The sequence below is a fragment of the Callorhinus ursinus genome, unplaced genomic scaffold, assembly GCF_003265705.2.
Source record: "Callorhinus ursinus isolate GAN/ISIS: 27379988/994484 unplaced genomic scaffold, GSC_fseal_2.0 scaffold34, whole genome shotgun sequence".
In the NCBI taxonomy this organism is placed as follows: Eukaryota; Metazoa; Chordata; class Mammalia; order Carnivora; family Otariidae; genus Callorhinus; species Callorhinus ursinus.
In genome coordinates this window covers 9,600,966-9,620,428 of record NW_027397096.1, presented here as the reverse complement: position 1 = coordinate 9,620,428, position 19,463 = coordinate 9,600,966, and the positions used below count along the sequence as shown (strand labels likewise).

General features: G+C 52.2%; 1 protein-coding gene and 1 long non-coding RNA gene across 7 annotated transcripts in view; one reads left to right on the top strand and one right to left on the bottom strand.

Moving 5' to 3' along the window:
- LOC141370415 (uncharacterized) overlaps positions 1-19,456 on the top strand; it is a 20,552-nt gene extending 1,096 nt beyond the window's left edge. Inside the window, exons 2-4 of the long non-coding RNA XR_012374444.1 lie at positions 12,896-13,016; positions 14,264-14,375; positions 18,618-19,456. This is a non-coding gene — a long non-coding RNA (uncharacterized lncRNA). The remainder of the gene's footprint in view (positions 1-12,895; positions 13,017-14,263; positions 14,376-18,617) is intronic.
- The window catches only part of HNF1B (HNF1 homeobox B), a 52,608-nt gene that overhangs the window by 23,119 nt on the left and 10,026 nt on the right, over positions 1-19,463 (bottom strand). For all 6 annotated transcript variants that reach the window (XM_073879461.1, XM_025851268.2, XM_073879464.1 and 3 more), the window contains exon 4: positions 17,569-17,804. In XM_073879461.1, the coding sequence (XP_073735562.1) occupies positions 17,569-17,804 (236 nt within the window). The remainder of the gene's footprint in view (positions 1-17,568; positions 17,805-19,463) is intronic.

Sequence of the window (19,463 nt, the reverse complement as noted above, 5' to 3'; positions counted from 1 at the left end):
GGGGGAGTGGAGGGGGGCAAAGAACCAGTTGCCCAGTTTGCAGGGTCAAAGTCCTGCTGGATGGGCCCATGAGACTGCCAAAGATAAAGCTGGGGGTCGCTGGGACATCTCACTCTAAGCTCAAAGCTGACGAAGACCCTTGTTCTCGTTTTTCTCTTTGGATTCAACAAAAAGGTTTGAGGGACCCTGTGTCTACCTGCAGGGGAGGGAGACGAATGCTCTGGGCATGCAATCGTTTGGAGAGGTGGGCCAACTGTCTGCCTACAATTCTCCATTTACCAGCTTTCCCCACATTAACTCTCACTGTATTAAGGATACGGATTCTGCTGGTCTGTCTCCCCCTGCCCTGCTTCCTGCTCCCCCTGGAGCCCCACCCTCCCGAGGAGGCTGCAAAGTTCCCCCAGGAGCCTCCAAATCACTAAGCAGCCTCCAAATCGCTAAGACGCAGCTTGCCAAGAGGAGCCCCAGGCCAGTTTTCCTGGCATGGCCCGAAGGACGTTACCCAAGGCTGATATGACCTAGAGCCTCAGAGGGCTGGGAAGAAAACAAACAAATGCTAAGGCAGGGTTCTAACCTTCAAGAGCAACCTGCTTGACTCTGAGTGGCTTGATGCGTGCTTTATGGGCTTCTTCTATTGCTGGTTGTCCCCACCCTTTGACGCACGGGGCTGCCGGTGGGGGTGGCAGTGGCAGTGGGACCGCACGGGAATTTGGTAGTTATTGGTCTAGGGTACCACATTTTGGGGGGAACAGGCGCCGTGGAGTTAAAAGGAAGAAAGGCTTCCCTGCCTCCAAACCGGCACCCCCTGCCCAGTCCTGCCCGTAATCCTCCACAGCTATCTGTGGCCCTGAGGTCTCCTATTTACCCCGTCTACTCCGTCCCACTGGATCACATCAGGTGCTTTTTTCCTCCACTCACATTTGCCCCCAGGCTCCTGGCAGGATGCGTCCAACAGCTCACAGTATTGTTATGGAGGAGAAGAAAGACGTGCGCCTCGTGAGCTCAGGAGCCAGAGCAGATCCAGTGATAAATAGGGGAGGCAGGTTTCATATCAGTAATCGGAAACATTTTCTGACAAGGAGGGACAGGGAGAAGACTGTGGGCTTGAGAGCTTGACAAACTCAGGCTCGAATCTTGACTTTGCTCTTTGGAGATGTGTGATCTTGAGAAAATAACTTCTCCATCTGTGCTGTAGCGTCCTCTCATACAATGGAGGAAATGCTTCCTTAACAGGTCTATTTGGCGATAGGAGAAAGTATCTATAAGTCTCCTAGCATAATGCTAAATAAATGGTAACTATAGGTGGGGAGGGAGCTGGTATGGAGATGGACCCCAAGGCACTTGCCCTAAGACTCTAGAATTCTAGACAACTTAAGGCAGATTCTAAGTACCGAACGGAATGACCTGTCCCCGGAGAAGGGCTCCCAAAGGAGCCTACCCTGTAGAAGCCCTGATGTTTTGCTCTGGAGGCAACCTGGGAGGCAGGCCTGGCCCCTGCCCCTCTCATTCTTTCCTTTTGGAGGGACTGGACTTCACCCTGTTTTCTCCTGCTTTCTCTGACTCCCTGGCCAGCTATTTACCTCCCCAAGATGCTCTGCTCTTGAGAGAGTGGTGATAACGCTGGGAGTCAGGTGTGTGTTCACCTCCCAGCCTGTCCCCATCATCGATTCAGCCTCAAGTCAAACAGACTCTGGTTTTAGCCTATTTAATTTGGCCGAAGGAAGAGGGCCAGTCCTCTGATGATCAAATATGGGTCATGGGGAGGCTTCTCCCCTACCACAGGCTACATAATTATTTATTTAAAAATAATTAACCAAGGATATCCGCAGGAAACAAAAGCCTTCTTTAAGAGGGAGCCTGGCAGAAGAGTGTCAAGAGCCATTTGTTAGAACCCAGGCAGTGTAGCCCAAGGCTGCTGTGGTGTTTAAACCTTGTTTGCTAGCCCCAGCAGAACTTCATTCTAGGAGAAATGTAAGGGTGGGGCTGTTCTGTTAAAAGACTGGTGGGCTTAGACCTCTGGCGAAGGGGGAGCATCGGGCTGGGAGTTTAGGGCATCCCCGGCTGATCTCAGCTCTGCCTTCAGTGTATTGGGTGAACTCCAGCTTCCTCATCTCCGAGCCAGAGGACTGCCCGCTGCGGGAGGGGGCTGTTATCACTGCCGAAGTGTGGTGGGAGCGAGGCGGGGGGCTGCTCACCCAGATTCACCTGTAACCTTTCCCACCAGTGCTCCTCTCACGAGGAGTTGGGCAATCACTCTGGGCCCAGAGAAGGTGGCTGTAATCAGGCAGTCGCCTTAAAGGGGGTGTGAAGGTGGAAGGTGTATCACAAGACAGTGGCTGGTGATCCACCAGGAATAGGTGTTCTTGTTAGAGGAAGGAGCGGCCAGGTCCTTGGGTATTTCACAAACCCAGGAGAGCGCATCAAGGGAGAAGGAAAGTGGCGGAGGCTCTGGAGCCAGGCAACCCGGGTTTAAATCCTGGCTTTACCACACATTAGCTGTGTGGCCTTGGGGAGGTGACTGAACCTCCCCGAGCTTCAGTTTCTTTGCTGTTAACAAACTCTGCCCCTTAGCTCATTGGGAAGAAGATGAATGACTTAAGGGATGTGGAAGACCCCAGAACGTGCTTGGCACATAAGAGTGGCTCAAGATACCTCAGCTCCTTCTACTTTGGGACTGTCTTGGTCTAAAAGACGTTTTCAGGAAGGCTGAGTTCACACAAACTTGACTGAGCACCTCTCACGTGCCGGGTACTGTGCTAGGCAAGTGGAATGGCATCTTCCCTTCTTCCTTCACCCCTGCAAGCTCTGAACGTAAATACTACCACAAGGGCTCTGGTTTACTACTGACTGCCCAAAGATGCTGGGTTAATAGCCCCAGAGGGCCCAAGAGGAGGTATGACAATGCTAGAAGGTGGCCCTGTACCTTGCACTCACTTCCTGGCTCAAGGCACTCATCGGCCATGTCCCCATCGCTGGTCCTAGAAACCACGGCACATGTGCCCAGCAGCAAAAGTCATCCCAGCTAGAATCTAGAGACATCCCTGAGATCCTGGTGAGGAGCTGACCTCCTTCACCTGTTCCTAGGCCTCAGTATCATGGGTGTTGGGCTCTTTCTGAATTCCTGATGGCATGTGGGACAGAGACAATTCATCCAGTTTCTATGCAATATGACTGCTCAGAAGTATCAAAACATGGACGGAGTTCATGGTTCCAGAAGCCAGCATCTCCACACTCTGCTTCCTGTGCCAACACCCTCCTCCAGGGCAGTCTTCACATTGCTGCAGCTTGGGATTTCTTTCTTAAACAAACTCGCACCGTGTCACTGCCCTCTTTGGAAACCTAGGACGGCCCCTCACTGCCTTCCGGAAAAGCCCCAACAGCAAAGACTAGCAGAATCGAGCCTCTGTGACTCCAGCCCCTTAGCTGCCTCACCTCGCATGACATCCCATACAGCTATGTCAGAGCACCTGCTGTCCGTCATGTTGGCCCTGCCATCTCCTGCCTCTGTGCCTTTGCTTCTGCTGTTCCCTCTGCCGGGAAAGCTCTTCCCTTCTCCTCCATGTTGCATCTTTTCAAGAGGGCTAAAGGTCACCTCCTCTGTGAGGCGCTCCTTGATTCATCCTGGTAGTTATCTGCTTTGCCCTTTGCATTTCACATGCAGTTGAGACGCTTACAGCAGGAGTCAGTCACCAGGCACCATAATGTTCCTATGATAGGGTACTTCTCTCTCCCTCTTAAAGGAAGGGATGGCTTTTTACTCAATGTTGCATCCTCGGAGCCTAACAGAGGGCCTGGGACTGTGAACATTTCCTGAAAGAAGGAATGAGCCCTCAGTTGCTTTGAGCACGCATGCTCTAAAACAAGGGAGCATTCCTTCCGGCAGAAGGAGAAAATGCAGTCAGTCCCGCGGCAATGTTGATAGCGAAAGTGTGGATCTGGTCCAATTCTATTGATACATTATGGAATAATCTGAGTGCAACGTGAATTTCCCATTTGAGGATTTCAGAAACCTGCACCCAGCTGGGTGGAGCCACATGGGAAAACACGTGCACACACATACACACACACCCTTCAAGCGTCTACCAGCTACCAGCAGGTTCCTGCATGTGCTATAGGCCATATCCATCCACATCTGGAGTTAGAACCTTCCCTCCGATTTCCGACAACCCTCCACCCACCACTTCACACGAACTCACAAGCTGAGACCCTTCTGACGCCTGCCTCCATATGCAAACTTCAGGACTTTTTCAAGGTAAAATGCCATATTTATTGTCACACTGATGCATTTCCTAACCAGTTAACGGGGGTAAAACTCTGCTCATCCCTTTATTAGAGTCTTATCTTTTTAAAGGGTGTCACTGAAGAAGTTTTGAGTAGTGTGCCCTTAACCCCATTTTCCCCCCATAAACCCCATGGTTTTCATTGCATGACTTTACAGAGCATGGTGGTTTTTATGATGTAAATGTCAGCTTCTACAGAACTGACCATGCACCTGTGTTTGAGGACAGACACAACTGCCTTGCAGGAGGACCCCAGAGAGGACCCGCTCAGGGTGTAATTAATCACAAGGACTTTTCAGAAACCTGTGCTTCAGGGGCTGAGAACTTACAGCTCTCTTAGAGCTTCTCAAAACAACTGGAATTCCACAATTCCAGAAATCAACAGGGCATCGGCGTCTAGACACTTGAAACGAATTCTGTCTCTCTGCCTTGATGATTCTGGACCAGTCAACTTTGGGGTCTTGGCGGTTTTCTCTACAAGGTGGGCATATGGGTCTTCCTTCCTCAGAGGCCAGAATGATGAGTGAGTAAAATAAGGTGAGAGAAGCACCGGGATTTCTGGGGAGAGAAAAAGCTGCGCAAACAGAAGAGCAATGTCAGCCAGGGAAACATGACCAGAAATCGCTCTTTTATAGGAAGCAGGGGAAGAGGGAGGTGGGGCCTCCTGGGCAAAGTGAGGCTCGGCTTGCCCCCATGTGGCCTTTGGCACTGAAGCCAGGGGGCCCATTTTCCTGGGGTCTGTGAGCTGCACCCAGAACCTGGTGGGATGCCTTTCACCCTTGACATTTCAAAGCCAATCTCCCATCCCTGATAATGCAGGAATGTTCCTCCGGCTGATGGACCTCTGCCAGGGCGAACGAGCGTCCCAGCCACCAACAGAGTAAACATTACTCAACTGGCCAGAGCTCTGTCACACACATTCTTCCCCTGTGTTTCTAACCTCATGCAGAGCACAGCCCAACCCTGTTGGGTCTAGAAACTGGGAATTTAAGCCCAGGCAAGAGGGAGTGTGTGAAGGAGAAAAGGAAACAACCCTGTCCATCAATTATGGGTAGACAGAGCTGTCTTTCCAATGACGCCAAAACTCCGGGCCGGGGAAGGGGCCAGGAGGAATTAGGCCAGTCCTGATGGGCCCGGTCATGCATCCTCAGAAATCCACTCCCCTTTTCCCGTAGAGGTGTCACTTTCTTGAGGAAAGAGGCAGAGACACAAATGATTCCATCTAGGGAACTTCTGAGACGCTCATCTGGGATAAAAGAATGCACACGGTTCCCCGGTTTGTAACTGGGAACTCCAGAAACGCAAGCTTTCCATGGTGGAGCTCGCCCTGCTGCCTCAGTGTCCTCATCGGCGACACGGGCCTCCTGCCAGTTCTTAGTCATATTTCCTCCTCTCTGGGCATCAAGATTAATGTTTGCAGAGAGTTTAGGAGATTAAAAATCTGAAAGCCTGAGAGGAAAAAGCTGATGTAAGATGAAAGCAGTTTAAACACTAGGCTGGTTTCAATTCCACATCGCCTTCTACCTGAGGTGGCTCAGTGAGGAGGCCGGTTCGTAAGAGGAGAAACACAGACAGGCCTGCGGGGACGGTAAACACTCTTGAACTCAAGGAGTAAAAGTGGAGTGATACTTAAGGGAAGCCCACAAACTGGTTTTCTTATAAAAATCAAAGCAAAGGGAGCCAAGAAAAGAAAAGGAAAAAAAAAAGTCGTCTTCCATCAAAAGCATCTTGGCTGAGAACAGACGCTAACGAGCACAGTGTGCCTGAGAAAATCACACACGTGGGGAGGTAGAAGGGCAACGGAGACTCGGCCTGTCCTCCCCCATGAGGCCACCCCGCCAGGTCCTCACCACAGAGTCAGTCTCTGCAGGCAAACATCAGATGATTTGCAATGAGCACTTCAGCCTGGAGGCTGCAGCTCTAAGTGAAAGAGGCCAGGCCAGCCCTTGACAGCTTGAGAAGCCCTCACCTCTGTGAGTGATCTACACACGCCGCTTTCCATGTGTCACAGATGTCCATTTGACAGAATGGAAAACTGAGGTTCGAAGAGGAAGAGGTTATTTTCACTACCTCTTGCTAAAGGGTCTCCCCCAGCAGGTCAGCGGTGTTCCGAAGCTGACACTTCCTTCCCTTCTCCGTAAGCCCTGAACTGATTCCAGGTATGCTGAGCCTCCGTCGTGAGCCACCAACGGTTGGAAATGATTTTGTTTACTTGTTGCTTGGCTTATCTCCCAATGGAAGGAAGGAAGGTAAGCCCAGTGAGGGCAGGACCTTGCCTGCCTTCTCCACTGTGTCCTCAGTGCCTCGCACAGGGCCTGGCCCATTTAGTTTTATTTTCATTTATTTATTTAAAGATTTCATTTTTATTTGAGAGAGAGAGAGCACAAGCAGGGGGAGCGGCAGAGGGAGAGGGAGAAGCAGACTCCTCGCTGAGCAGGGAGCCCGACGCGGGACTCGATCCCAGGACTCTGGGATCATGACCTGAGCTGAAAGCAGACGCTTAACCGACCGAGCCACCCAGGTGCCCCGAGCCTAGCCCATGTAGGCACTCAGTACATATTGCTGGAATGAGCAGCTGATGATTGAATGACCTGCACTTTAGTTCTAACCAGGCTCCACACCGTCAGTCTGCTGAGCTGAGCGGTAGAGAAGTGGGAGCGAGATACACTTCTCCTCTAGATCTCCTGGTTTTGCTGAGGTTAGTGGGAGGCATACCTCTTAAAGAAGGGAGAAGGGGGTAGTGAGAGAGAAGGAGAAAGAGAGACAGTAAAATGTGATCGAGGTAGAAATAGCACTGACACGTTTGGGCGACTTGGTGTTTGAAGGCCGGAGGTGGGTGCACGGCGGAGTAAGTGTTTCGTATGAAGCGGCAGAGATCTCGGGCAGTGCTTTACCTAGTGTCAAAAAGGGCCAATGGGGTGCCTGCAGGGAGCCTATCCCTTCCTGACTTCTTGAGCCCTAAGCATAACACCCATTACCTAGGGTGCTTCAAGGGGGGGATGGGAACGGGTGCTCCCATGAGCACAGGCTGACCATTTCTGAAAGTTTGGGGCTGTGGGTGGGAACCCCAAATTTAGACTCACCCTGTTAGAACCCAGTTCGGGGCCTCATCGGGTTGACTTTGAGGAAGGATCAATTAATGGGAGTCTGCTGTGGCAACATGAGTCACTTAAATGCCTTTTTCTCCAAAGGAAGTTGGAGTAAAACTAAGAAGGGTTAATGGTGGACGTCGTTAGGCCTAAAGGCCATGAGGACAGACGGAGCCCGGCTGCAGTCTGGCTCCTGGGGTCTCTATTCTCAGAGGCAGCCTTTGCGGGGAGGGGTAATGTGGCTGCAACAAAGGCCCCTGGGCTTGGCTGGCGAGGAGAATGATGATGCTTCTAGTAGGTCTGGGCAATGGGGGAAGGCTATAAAGCCATCAGCAGACTGAGCCACTGGGTGTCTATACAAAAGTAAGGTCCTAAAAACAGACATCTGTATTGTGACTGAAGGGCTCATAAAATTGCCTCAGAAAGGAGAGGTTTTCCACTGCGACCTATTCATAAGCAGGGCCCTGCTGGGAAGTGACACCCAGGGAGAAGATCCTTTGAGGCCTGGCAAGTGTCAGAGCCGCCTCCTTATGGGCGTTCGCCTGGCCAGACCCCAGCCTCTTCATCACCGCCGCCAGACCATCACTATCATCATGACAGACAGCTACGGGTCACCAGCTCATGGACGCTGGTCCCAGGCAGCACCAGGTGTCGGGCGGGCACCGAAGCTTCGGAGGCTGGATGGTCACTGGCTTCCACTGAACAGGAGCACCAACAGAGTGCTCAGGGAGCACTCACCGAGGATGGTGGCAGCTTAGAGCCAACTTGCCAAATGACACTGATCTGCAAAACGTCCAGGTCCGTTTTCCAGACCTCAGTTCACTCAACAAAAACTCAGGAAGAGGCATTCTAGCTCTTTTCTTGCCCAAGGGATGCTGGTGAGAGATTATAAGAACTAATCTAGTAGAACATGAAGCTAACTCGTAGAACAAAATCAAACGAGTAGACTAAACGAAGCTAGTAAACTAGTAGAAACTAAACCAGGAGAACATTAAGGGAGAACTAATATGCTCTTTGACAACTTCCTGGTAGTATTTAATGTTGGAGGGTGTGTGTGTGACTGTATTTTGGTTAAGCAGCATCAACAGAGGTAGAACTGAATGATACTGTTCTAGAAAAGGAATACATGCTTTAAATAATAATATATACTATGTTATGTAAAATGAAACAAAGTCCATGCTCAGTTTAAAACTGAGTAACAGATTATACAACAGGGGATTTATGCATTCAGCTTCTTGGAGGAGAAGCCCTCTCTAATAGATCCCATCAGCGCAAGATACACGGAACGTCTACCATATGCCAGGCACCAGCTATGGACTGGAAACCCACTGGGGAAGAAAGCCCACTCGGGCTCAGACATTGGTACAGCCCAGCATTCTACCATTCAGAATACATACACAGTTCTAGAGACATCCGCAACGACTTTCTTTGCAGAGAGAACAGACTTACTTGGTTTGTTTCTTTTTCTTTGACACGATGAGAAGCAAACCCTCTATTTCACCTGGCAGGAGGATTCTCAAGAAGGAGCAGGTGGCTCGTTCTGTTTCCATTTGTAAACTTGAACGTTTCCATTCGCAAAACATCTTGAGATAAATTAAGCAGCTATTTTGTGCCCACCATGCAAATCGATGTTACACAGATGGGGGATGTTATTTAGAGGTTTCCCACCCGAGCAAGAACTCACTGGGCTTTATTGCCAACCCAGTCCAACAGGCGCTGACCAGGAAGAGGCTCCCTGCGGTGGGCAGGGCCAGAAGGTCTGGGCATGCAGGCTGCCACTCAAAGGCCCTGAAAGTGTTAACCTCCAACAGTGATAGGTGTCTCGTTTACACCCATTATAAATCTGTTTATTGTGACTGGCCCCACCCAATCTACTGGTGCTGTAAAGCTCTAATGGTCCCTAATAAAGGTGGAAGGATTGTAACAGCACACAGTTCCTGAAATGGGGAAGGAGCGAGGGAGAGAAACAGATGATGAGCTTAACAATAAGGTATCACAATGGCCAACCTCCCTCTGCTGCTTCAAGCAGCTGAGTCCTGGGCCCCAAGACTCGATACGACACCCAGTCTCCTAATAATAACCGGTCAGAGCTGAGAGGTCCAACACCCTCATTTGCCAGAATCCCTGAGAAATTAAGTGATCGGCCCAAGGTACCCCTGCCATTCACGGCTCTGGTTTCCTGAATCCGGGTCCAGGGCCCTTCCCTCGGCTGGCTGCCTCACTTCTCCTAGTTCAGCAAAGGGCCATCAGGATGATCATCAATCCCTTCAGGACCCTCCTGTTCCACCTAGCCTGATGACATCCAGCCCTCCACATCTCTTCAGGAGTTTGTTGAAACTTCCCGTGCCTGACCCCCCACGTCAGGTTTTGATTCTAAAAGGTGTGGGTAGGGGAGACGTGGGTGTTTTTAATGAGCTCCCCAGATGCCTTCTATGTGGCCTGGGAAGGAGATTGGAAAAGCCCAGGTCCTGCCAATACTCGGACTTCATGGTTTCTGATGTCTCAAATGAGAAGCAGGGCTCCTGCACAGAGAAACTTCCAGGGTGAAACTGCAAGCCACACCCCCGTCAGGAACCCAGGGAAATCCAAAGCTTTTCCTCTCAAGGCCCTGAGGGCTCCTGAGCCAACGCCCCAAGACCCTCCTGGTCAGGCACTGTGCTTGGCTCCTGGCCGTGGATCATCCTTAAGCCTCTCAACAGCCCTCAGGAGATAGGTATCATGATCTCTAGTTCATAGATGAAGAAACTGGGGTTCAGAGAGACTAAGTAACCACCAGATGGTGAAAGAACCATAGATCAAGCCCAAACCTGTTTGAGTGTGGTCCAGGCAAGGCACTGCCTGTAGCCAGCTTGCTTCAGGGGCTGTAGACCTCCCTCGGGAGAGTCATTAAACACTTAATGTATCTGCATGGAGGTGTTCCTCCGACCTGGAAAGGGCGGGAGTATGGGTCCTAAGAAGGCTGGTTCTTGACTTCCTGAAAGCATTAGAGACTGAGCTTCATTGGCTCAACCTTTGTCGGGGCCGCTGCAGCCAGAGCAGAGGGAAGGGGTCTAAAGCTGATGCAGGCTCACAGGTGGAGGGAAGAAGCTTCCAGAAAATCTGCCCTCTGGAGCTTCTGAGGTTTCCCACATTCACCGCAGGGGATGTGCCCACCCTCCCCTTCCTGCCACTCTTTTCACCTGAAGTTTGGGGGAGCCTCCTTCCTAAGAACAAAAGGCCATTAAGCTTCTCAGATTGGGCTTCCACCAAGAAAGGACCACACCCCCTCTAATTGGCAGGTTCCCGGGGCTAATTACTGACAAGCAGGGTGCTCACGCCTCCTTAAATTAAAGGAGAAAAATGCCCTCCAGGAAATTCAGGGTCATCTTATGAACCTGACCTCCCGCTACATGGTCAGGAGCCTCTGCCCCTCCCCACAATCCTTGGTGCTTCCCCCACTTTCTCTCCCTGTTTAGTGCATTTGCACTACATGCCTATAGTACTGGATATGGTATTGGAGGGGTGCTATGCATGACACAGAGCAGTCCTTGGAAGAAGGAGCAGCTGCCTTACACTCAGTATGCTACCAGAGGCCGGCCTCAGTTTGCTGCAAACACCAAGATGAGTATCTAGTTGGACACACTCAAATTCTCTAAAAGTTGGGGGGGGGGTGGCGCCTGGGTGGCTCAGTCAGTTAAGCGTCTACCTTCGGCTCAGGTCCCGATCCCAGGGGCCTGGGATTGAGCCCAGCGTCGGGCTCCTTGCTCAGCCGGGAGTCTGCTTCTCCCCCTCCCTGCCACTCCCCCTGCTTGTGCTCTCTCTCTCTCTCTCTCTCCCTATGTCAAATAAATGAAATCTTAAAAAAAAATTCTCTAAAAGTCAGGACTGGAAGAAACCTCCAAGAGAAATAGAGCGAAAGAGAGGGGGGAAACCCCAAAACAAGGCTCTGCAAGGAATGGTATTAGCTACCATTTATGAGCACCTGCTATCTTTAGGGTGCTTTACATGCATTATCTCATTTAATCCTTGTAGCATCTGCATAAATTGGTGTCCCCGTTTTACAAATTGAGAAACTGGGCCTTAGTGATCCCAGAGATTTGCCCAGGGTCACACGGCTAATGAGTGGCCAAGTTGAAGCTGGAATTCAGGTCTTCCTGCACAGCCTATGATTTTGTTGCTATGCCCACTGGATTTATGAAAGCACTTCCCCAGATTATCTTCAGTGTGTATTCCATGTCTGGGTTATTACACGTCAGGCGTCTATGGCACAGCCTGGGCATTGGGATTTTTAGAAGCTCCCTAGTTGATTCTAAAGTGTGGCAGAGTTTGGGAACAATTATCCTAGAGTGGGGGTCAGCAAACTGTGGCCCCCAGGCCAAAGCAGCCTGTTTCTGTAGGACCCATTAGCTCAGCTTGGTTTTTACATTTTTAAATGGTTGGGGAAAAAATTAAAAGGAGAATATTTTGTGATGTCTGAAAATTATAGGAAATTTGAATTTCAGTCCCATAAATAAGGTTTCATTGGGAGACAGCCACACACACTCATTTCCATATGGTCCAGGGCTGCTTTTATTCTGCAAAGGCAGAGTGAAGTAGAGTGAAGTCGTTGTGAAAGGAGACTATATGGCCTGAAAAGCCTAAAATATTTACTATCTAGTTCTTCACAGAAGAAGTTTTGCCAACCCCTATACCAGAGATCCCATGACCACTAGGATAACAACTGAATGCCTCATCTGACCTTATTTTGGGGCTATGTTTCATTCATTCATTCATCTGTATATATCTATACAATCTCTATCTCTCTGTCTGTATATCTTCCTCATTTGCACTTGTACTTCTTCTTGATAAGTGGGTAGAGGCAAAATGCCAGACCTTGGGCCTTCCCATCAAGGAAGTTTGCTTCCAAGATCCTTGCACAGATTTTGGCCGCTCTCTGCACCTCTGGTGCTTAATTCCCCCCAAACTCCTGTCAGTTCCCATCAAGGCTTCAACAAACAGGGATGCCTGGGTGGCTCAGTCAGTTAAGTGTCTGCCTTCAGCTCAGGTCACAGTCTCAGGGTCCTGGGATCGAGCCCCACGGGAAGTCTGCTTCTCTCCCTCTCCCTCTGCCCCTCCCCACCACTTGTGTGCGAGCGCACCCTCTCTCTCTTTCTCTCTTGCTCAAATAAAATCTTAAAAAAAAAAAACCCAAAACACTTCAACAAACAGATTCCAAGGGCACTTCTCCAGGAACCTGCTGGCTGGGGCTCTGTCCGTGCAAGCAGCTTCCTTCCTCCTTCGAGCTGTTTGGAGACAACAAGGAGTCCTTGAATCATCTAAGGGTCCTTCAGGGGGATTAGGCATGGCCAACGGGGCTGCCTACAGCGATAGCACTCCAGTATCTCCTGGCCCCTTTGTGGAGAGCCTCTGAGCCCCACCAGCCCAGCAGTCAGGTTTCTTTGTATGCAGACCAGGGTTGGTCCACTATCAGGAGGAGGTTGCCAGCAGAATCTCTGAAGGCTGGGCCTCTTAATCTCATTAATATCCTGATTGTCTTCCTCAATCTAGTGGCAGCCGATGGGGTGGTACTGCAAGATAAAACGACCTTCAAATTTAGCAGATAAAATGGCCGTCAGATAAGCTCCTGATGAAGGAGAACCCCGGAGCCAGGTCTACCACTCAACTCCAAGTCAGTACCAAAGTGTTTCCTCCGATACCAGATGTTTCAAGGCAGGATTTGTTTCTTTTCTGAACTGAAATAATCTGCTACTCGGGGACAATAAGGTTTATTTACCATGGGGATCTCTGCTGTGGAGATGAATATTTTTACAGCCGCCCTCATAAACCACCCCCTCGTCTGCTGCTGGGGGGGGGGGCGGAGCTCCAGAGGGGAGCTGAGATGCCTGCACCCGTCTCTGAAGCCCCATTAAGTTGTTAAGGCATTTAGTGCCCCAGACAGTGCAGGACTGCAAGGGCAGTTCAAATCCCTGCCCATATGGGGATGGGGTCGTGAAAGAGGGGGCTTGAATTTCTTCCCCAGGCAGGGTGCAAAATCTTCCTTGGTCAGGGGCAACAGTTGTAATGCCGGTGGGGGGAGGAGTAACCAAGCCAGAATGGGAGATGGGGCAGGGGAGCCTCCCCGCCATCCTCAGCCACATTCTCCTAAAGCCTTTTTGTCATTCAGAGGGGAGCAATAAGAATGTGGAAGAAGGGAGTGTGTGTGTGTGTGTGTGTGTGTGTGTGTGTGTGTGTTTCCATGCCTGCCAAGTTCTTAGCATCTGCATAAAGCAGAGAGATGGTCGGCGTGTGACAGTTTAAAACCTGCCTGCCACTTACTAATTATATGAACTTGGGCAAATTATCTACATTCTAAACCTCTCCCCTTCCTTGACTGTAGAATGGGGGTACGGGGACAGAAGGTTTCTGCCCTTACAGGGTTGCTGTGAGGCTTAAATAAGATGACGCATGTAGGTGCTCAGCCCAGGGCCTGGGACCCAGGAGATATTTAATCAACACTAGACCTTATGATTATTCACGTGGAGCCATAACCCTTCCCCTGGGCGCTTTGGAGATTTCCTTGGGTCCTACCAATTTCAGCATCAGGGAAAGCAGCAGCAATCACACAGATATCCTGGCCCAGAGTCTGGTTTGTCTAAGTCCCAGGCTTAGATTCTTGTGGGTGACTTGGGAGGGCGGGTGAAGAAAGGGGCCAAGAGGGATGCAGGCAGCAGGATTCCCTGGGTTTTAAGCTCTGATACGACCATCGGGGCCATCAAGTCCACTGGGCTCAGAGAGGGGGCAACCGAGTTTGAAGGGAGACAGGAGGAAGCAGCCACAAGAAATCAAGGCCCCCACTTAAAGAGGTTATCGGTCAGGGTGCCCAAAGATTCTTCTGGAAGGGCTCCCTCTTGTCTTGGTGCCTCTCTTTCTTTCCAGGAGGCTGAGCCTCAATCCCCTTCTTGAAAGATGAGTGAAGGATATGACGCGTGGGGCGAATGAAGGCTGGCGAGGACCGTCTGGCCCTCCCTGGCTGTGGCACGCGGGCCGGGTGAGTGAATTTGCTGCAGGCTGGAGGAGAGGGCACAGGGGGCGTGACGGCTCATGCAGCTGGATCCCAAGGCTTGGGCCAAGGCTAGCCCTGATTCCAGTCCACGCCAACCCCCTCCTCCCTCCTCCTCCTCGAGCCAATCAATACAAGCACCTGTCTCCAACCAGTCCCTTCCCTTACCACAGCCCTGCTCTCTGACCTTTTGGGGGCCTTTCTCTTGATTCCACTCCAGAATGGAGGTAGGGGCCATCACTCCGGGCCTCCTCAATGGCCTCAGAATGGGCTGTCATGGGGCCTATAACGAGGGACAGCTCCTGCTGACGAGAGCTGGAATGGGGGGGGGGTGCAGATAAAGGCCTTCCAGGCTGAAGATAAATGGCTGCCTGCAGCCTGCTACAGTAACTTCAGGCCCCCAAGAAGAGCAAACAAAGGGTGCCCCTGTGACTCTCACTGGAAAGATGAAGGCCCATCAGCGGCAGCCAGGCTGGTTCAAAGCCCCAACTTAATTGTCAATTAAGCATGCATAAGGGAGACAAAGCCATGACAACCCTGGGCTGCATGCTGGTGTGTGATTGTAAAGGCGGGAGGGGCAGCACCGAAAACAGCTGATTTCTGCTGACAGGGTGTTTGTAGGGCACCTTGTAACCAATCAGCCGCTGACAGAGGCAAAGTGCTCCCCCTGCCACTCCTATTGTGCTGGACATTCCAGCAGCCGGGTCACACTGTGGTCACTGTGGGCAAGTGGGCCGCAACCCACCGAGAGTGGCTACGAGACCAGGAGCTCCTTAGAGATGGGATGCTCTCCTCTCCAGGAAGAAGGTTCAAGGGAAAGACGTGTCTCTAAGGTGCCTCCGGGCCTCCTGGCTTAGAGGCAGGTGTGTGGAGGGGAGGGAGTGCAGAGGAGGGGTCTGGGGCCTTGTCCCTCCCCGCCCCCGGCCCCCCCCCGCTTAGCCTTAGAGGGTGCTAGTGCCGATGCTGACTCTGGGTCTTGGTTTCTCCTTGGCCCCCATAGAGCTCTTTTTGTATTCTGCATCCAGGTACAATCTGGGCTTGGCTAGAGGCCCTACCTTGGTGGTGGGGCCCATGATAGGAAGCACACCGCAAGGCTCTGCAGACCGTAGCCTACCCTGAGCGCCGGGCTCCAGCCTGCTGTCTGCCTAGCCTGGGGTGCATCCCCTAGGCACCCCAGCACAGCTCACGTGCCACCCTGGCAGCCTGAGAGGGGGCCACAGTCACGCCTCCCAGCACCCTGCACCCCAGGCCCTAGCCCAGTCCCAGGGCCAGGGTGCATGTCACTGCCTCTTAGGAGATAATGCCCCCGGGGTGTGCAAGTTAGGAGGAAAGGGAGTGCTGCTGCCTTTCTTTCCGCTGTTGCTCGCCAGAACGAGAGCAATAATGACAGTCGTCACCGTTTATTGGGAAAGATGGTGTTTACACATTCTCTCATTTACTCCTCACGTGGGCCCGATGAGGTAGGTCCTATTTCTTTGTTCTACAGACGGGAAAGTCAGACGTGGAGAAGTGATGTGACTGGGTCACACTGCAGTTGTGGGGATCAACCTGGCTGGCTAGGTACAGGATTCAAAACCGAGTCTGGAGAATTCCCTCTCTGGGCATGGACAAGGACTATCGCGATGAGCCCCGAGTGAAAATTCAGGCAGAGGGGATGGCAGCCACTGAACACAGACAGTGTCCCGTAATTACTGCTCCATAAATAGGAGTCTCCTCCCTAGAAGGACACACGAAGCCCTGGAAGACAGCCTTGGGCCCTCAATGGTTCTGGGCACTCCATGCCAGCATGATGCCTTCCCGAGGAGACGAGAAGCTTCTGTGGGCAGGACGCGCCCGCACCTATTTGGCGCCGAGTGGGAACCAGCAGGCCTGAGTTCTAGCCGCCTCTGCCACCCTCGCTCTTTTAACATTGGCAAGTCACTGCTTCTTTGGGGCCTCAGTTTCCTTCTTTGAAGCTCCTCCCATTTCTAGCATTCCATGATTTTTTAAAAGGCCGAGATCTGGGGCCGGGGGTGGGGGGCCCTCGGGCTGTATTTGGCACCCACCCTGCTCAGCTTCCAGTACCTGCCTGGCCCCCCCACCCCCCCAGCCCTGCTCTGTGTCTCCTGTCAGTATACAGAAGGCCTACGCAAACGACCCCGTGGTGACCTCACCACAACCCCAGCTTGTCAGAAAGCTGCCTGGCCTTTGTTCGGCTTGCAGGCTCCCTGACTTTGGTGTGGAGATCACAGGTCCCAGTACAATAGCCATTGTCTTCTCAATAATGCCCCTTGCCCCAACCACGCCCCCCACCGCTCTAGTTCCAGCTCCGTGGATCACCGCGGGTGGGCAGCAAGTGCCCCAGTCGTGCTCCATGCTGGCCACATGCCGTTTGCCTCTGCCCTCTGAACCCTGCTTTGAATTTCCGTTAAGGGACAGAGTTACTCTGCCATCAGGCTAGCGCTCTCCGGGGTGGGGGGGAGGGGGGCTTCTCTGCCTCTCAAGAATAACCCGAACTTTCTCCCATGAGGGGAGAAGTGCTCACCCTCAGACCACACCACTCAGCACACAGGGGCACCTTCCCACAGTGAAGATGTAGGCTTCCATCCTGACAAGCCCACACTCCACAGCAGAGGCGCCTAAGGCAGGCCGGGGGCCCAGCATACAAGAGCACACAGTAGATACCCAACCAGTTTTGGCCAACTCAGCACCGCCAAGATTTGAGGTGACTGATTCCATGCTAATTCCGGCAGGGTACCGAAGCCAAGCAGCAGAGACTGCCAGTAGAGTGGCCCTTCCCCACAGGCCCTGGGGCTCCTCCTGCCATGGCCAGACGGAGCCCTGTGGGGAGATCCGGACGGGGAGGAGGTGACCCCTGCAGTTTGGCCCTGGAGTGCCAACAAGACAGCCTCTCTGTCTAATCAGACAGTCGCACCACCTTGCTGAGTCAGCAGCCACCCAGGGAGAAGAAAGGGGACCCAGAAAAGGCTGGGGAGAGGGGCTCCCTGGAGGCTGAGCAAGGACTCAGAGGAAACCTGACCACAGCCACACACTGCTTTCACAAGATTTTGGCCATGGGAGGAGGCCAGCCCTAGCACCATCCCACCATTTCCTCCTCCGAAAAATCTTGAGCCAGCTGAGACCAGTGGGGAGACGCAGGACGGCTGGGCTGCCGAGGCATCGGGGCCTGGGCCGGGCTTACCTGACAGCTTATTTGGAGGAGAGGCGCTGGGCTGGTGGTGGGGAGAGCCGTGGGAGAGCAGGGGGTTCAGATTGTGCGTCTGGTTGGAGCTGTAGGCGTCCATGGCCAGCTTCTGCCGGAACGCCTCCTCCTTCCTGCGGTTTGCAAACCAGTTGTAGACACGGACCTCAGTGACCAGGTTGGAGCCCAGGCCGTGGGCTTTGGAGGGGGAGACGCCTCGCTGCAGACATTCTGCCCTGAGGATGGACAGGGATGGGGGAAGATGGTGAGTGAGGGCAGCCAGGGGGAGGCCTGCTGGTCCTTGGCCCCAGACACACAATCTCAGTGGACTTGCTTAGGAGTATGAAGAGGCCAAGGACGGAGTTGGGGCCTGGGGAAAAGCCTGAACTGAGAAAAGTCCAGCCCACGTAGTTCTCTGATGACATGGCTGGAGTGGGGCCGAACACAGGGGCCGCATGAGGGGCTTAGGCCTCTGGTGTGGCTCCCAACATGAAGAGAGCAGCCAACAGGCAGGTAATACAGGCAGAAGTCCAGACTGGGCCTCCTGCCATCTTATGTTGCTATTCTTCCCAAGCTACAAAAGGGGAAGTCCTTCACTAGCTCTATCTGAGCCCCTTCGAAGGGACTTCTGGTCGTTCAGGGTTTGGATAGCCCCAAAAGGGCGCCAGGGAAGCCATAGTCCTTATTTGTGCCCCAGGAATCCTTTTCGAAAGGCAGGTTGGGTGGGGTGACAGGAGGACTCACAGAGGAGGCTGGTCTCCAGCTTTATCACTGCTGGTGAAACCCCAGTGGCCCAGGTGGGAGAGGGGATCTCAGACCCCACTGGGTGCTGGGGGGCTTCTCATTTAGCAGGGGGACAGTGCACAGCCTGGGGACCCTGGGGACCCTGTGACCCTGGGACATGTCCCTTCCTGGCTTCACCTCCCTAACCAGAGCCAGCCCAGCCCAGAGATGGATAGAGAGCCCACAGGTCTTGGCCAGAGCAAAGACCAGACTTTTTATTTTTTATTTTATTTTATGTTTGTTTGTTTGTTTGTTTGTTTATTTAGAGAGCCTGTGTACAAGCCCTCATACAAGCAAGGGAGAGGGACAGAGAGAACCTCAAGCACACTCCACACCCAGTGAAGAGCTGAGCCGAAATCAAGAGTCCGAAGCTTAACCGACTGAGTCACCATGGCACCACTGCCCCCCCCACCCCGGTTCCCGCCTGTTTAAGACCAGACTTTTTAGAAAGTCAAAGTCAATGGTGGAGTCATGGAGGATGGCAGGAATGAAGAAAGAAAAAAAAGATATCCCAAGGATTTCTAATAGTTTTCTTTAAAATTCCATGTGGTTGTTAAGATACAAAAAGAACTCTAATCAGTGTGGGCAGAGTGGATTGGACAGAGCTGATCAGTTCTTTTCTGCCAAGTTTCCTCTTGGACCAGCGGTTGTCCAACAATTTGGTCAAAGCCAGAGCCAGTCTCTGGCTAAGGGACGGTTTTTCCCTGGTCTGCATGGAGGTCAAACACATGGTTCTCATTCCACTGGCATATTTTTAGACCGGCATCCTCCAGAGTATCTTCCCTACAATAACAGCTCATGGCGTAAGTATCCCCCAGAAAAAAAGATCCCATGCCTCATAATCAACTCAACAAAGCAAAGTTTCTCACTCTAGGCCTTCTTGGAGTCTTTAATACATTAATATACGTCATGACTCCCCAGGAGGAAGAATGCACCTGAGGTTTCTCAAACTTAATTCGTTCAGAATGTGAAATTGGGGTTCCATGGAACATGCTTTGGGAAACCCTGCTGTAGCCACACTTAGCTGGATAACCAGTACTTCAATATCCTGGGACTGAAGGGATGGATCTCGGGTCCACGTGCTTGCCCGCCTGCTCGAGCGACTTTCTGGT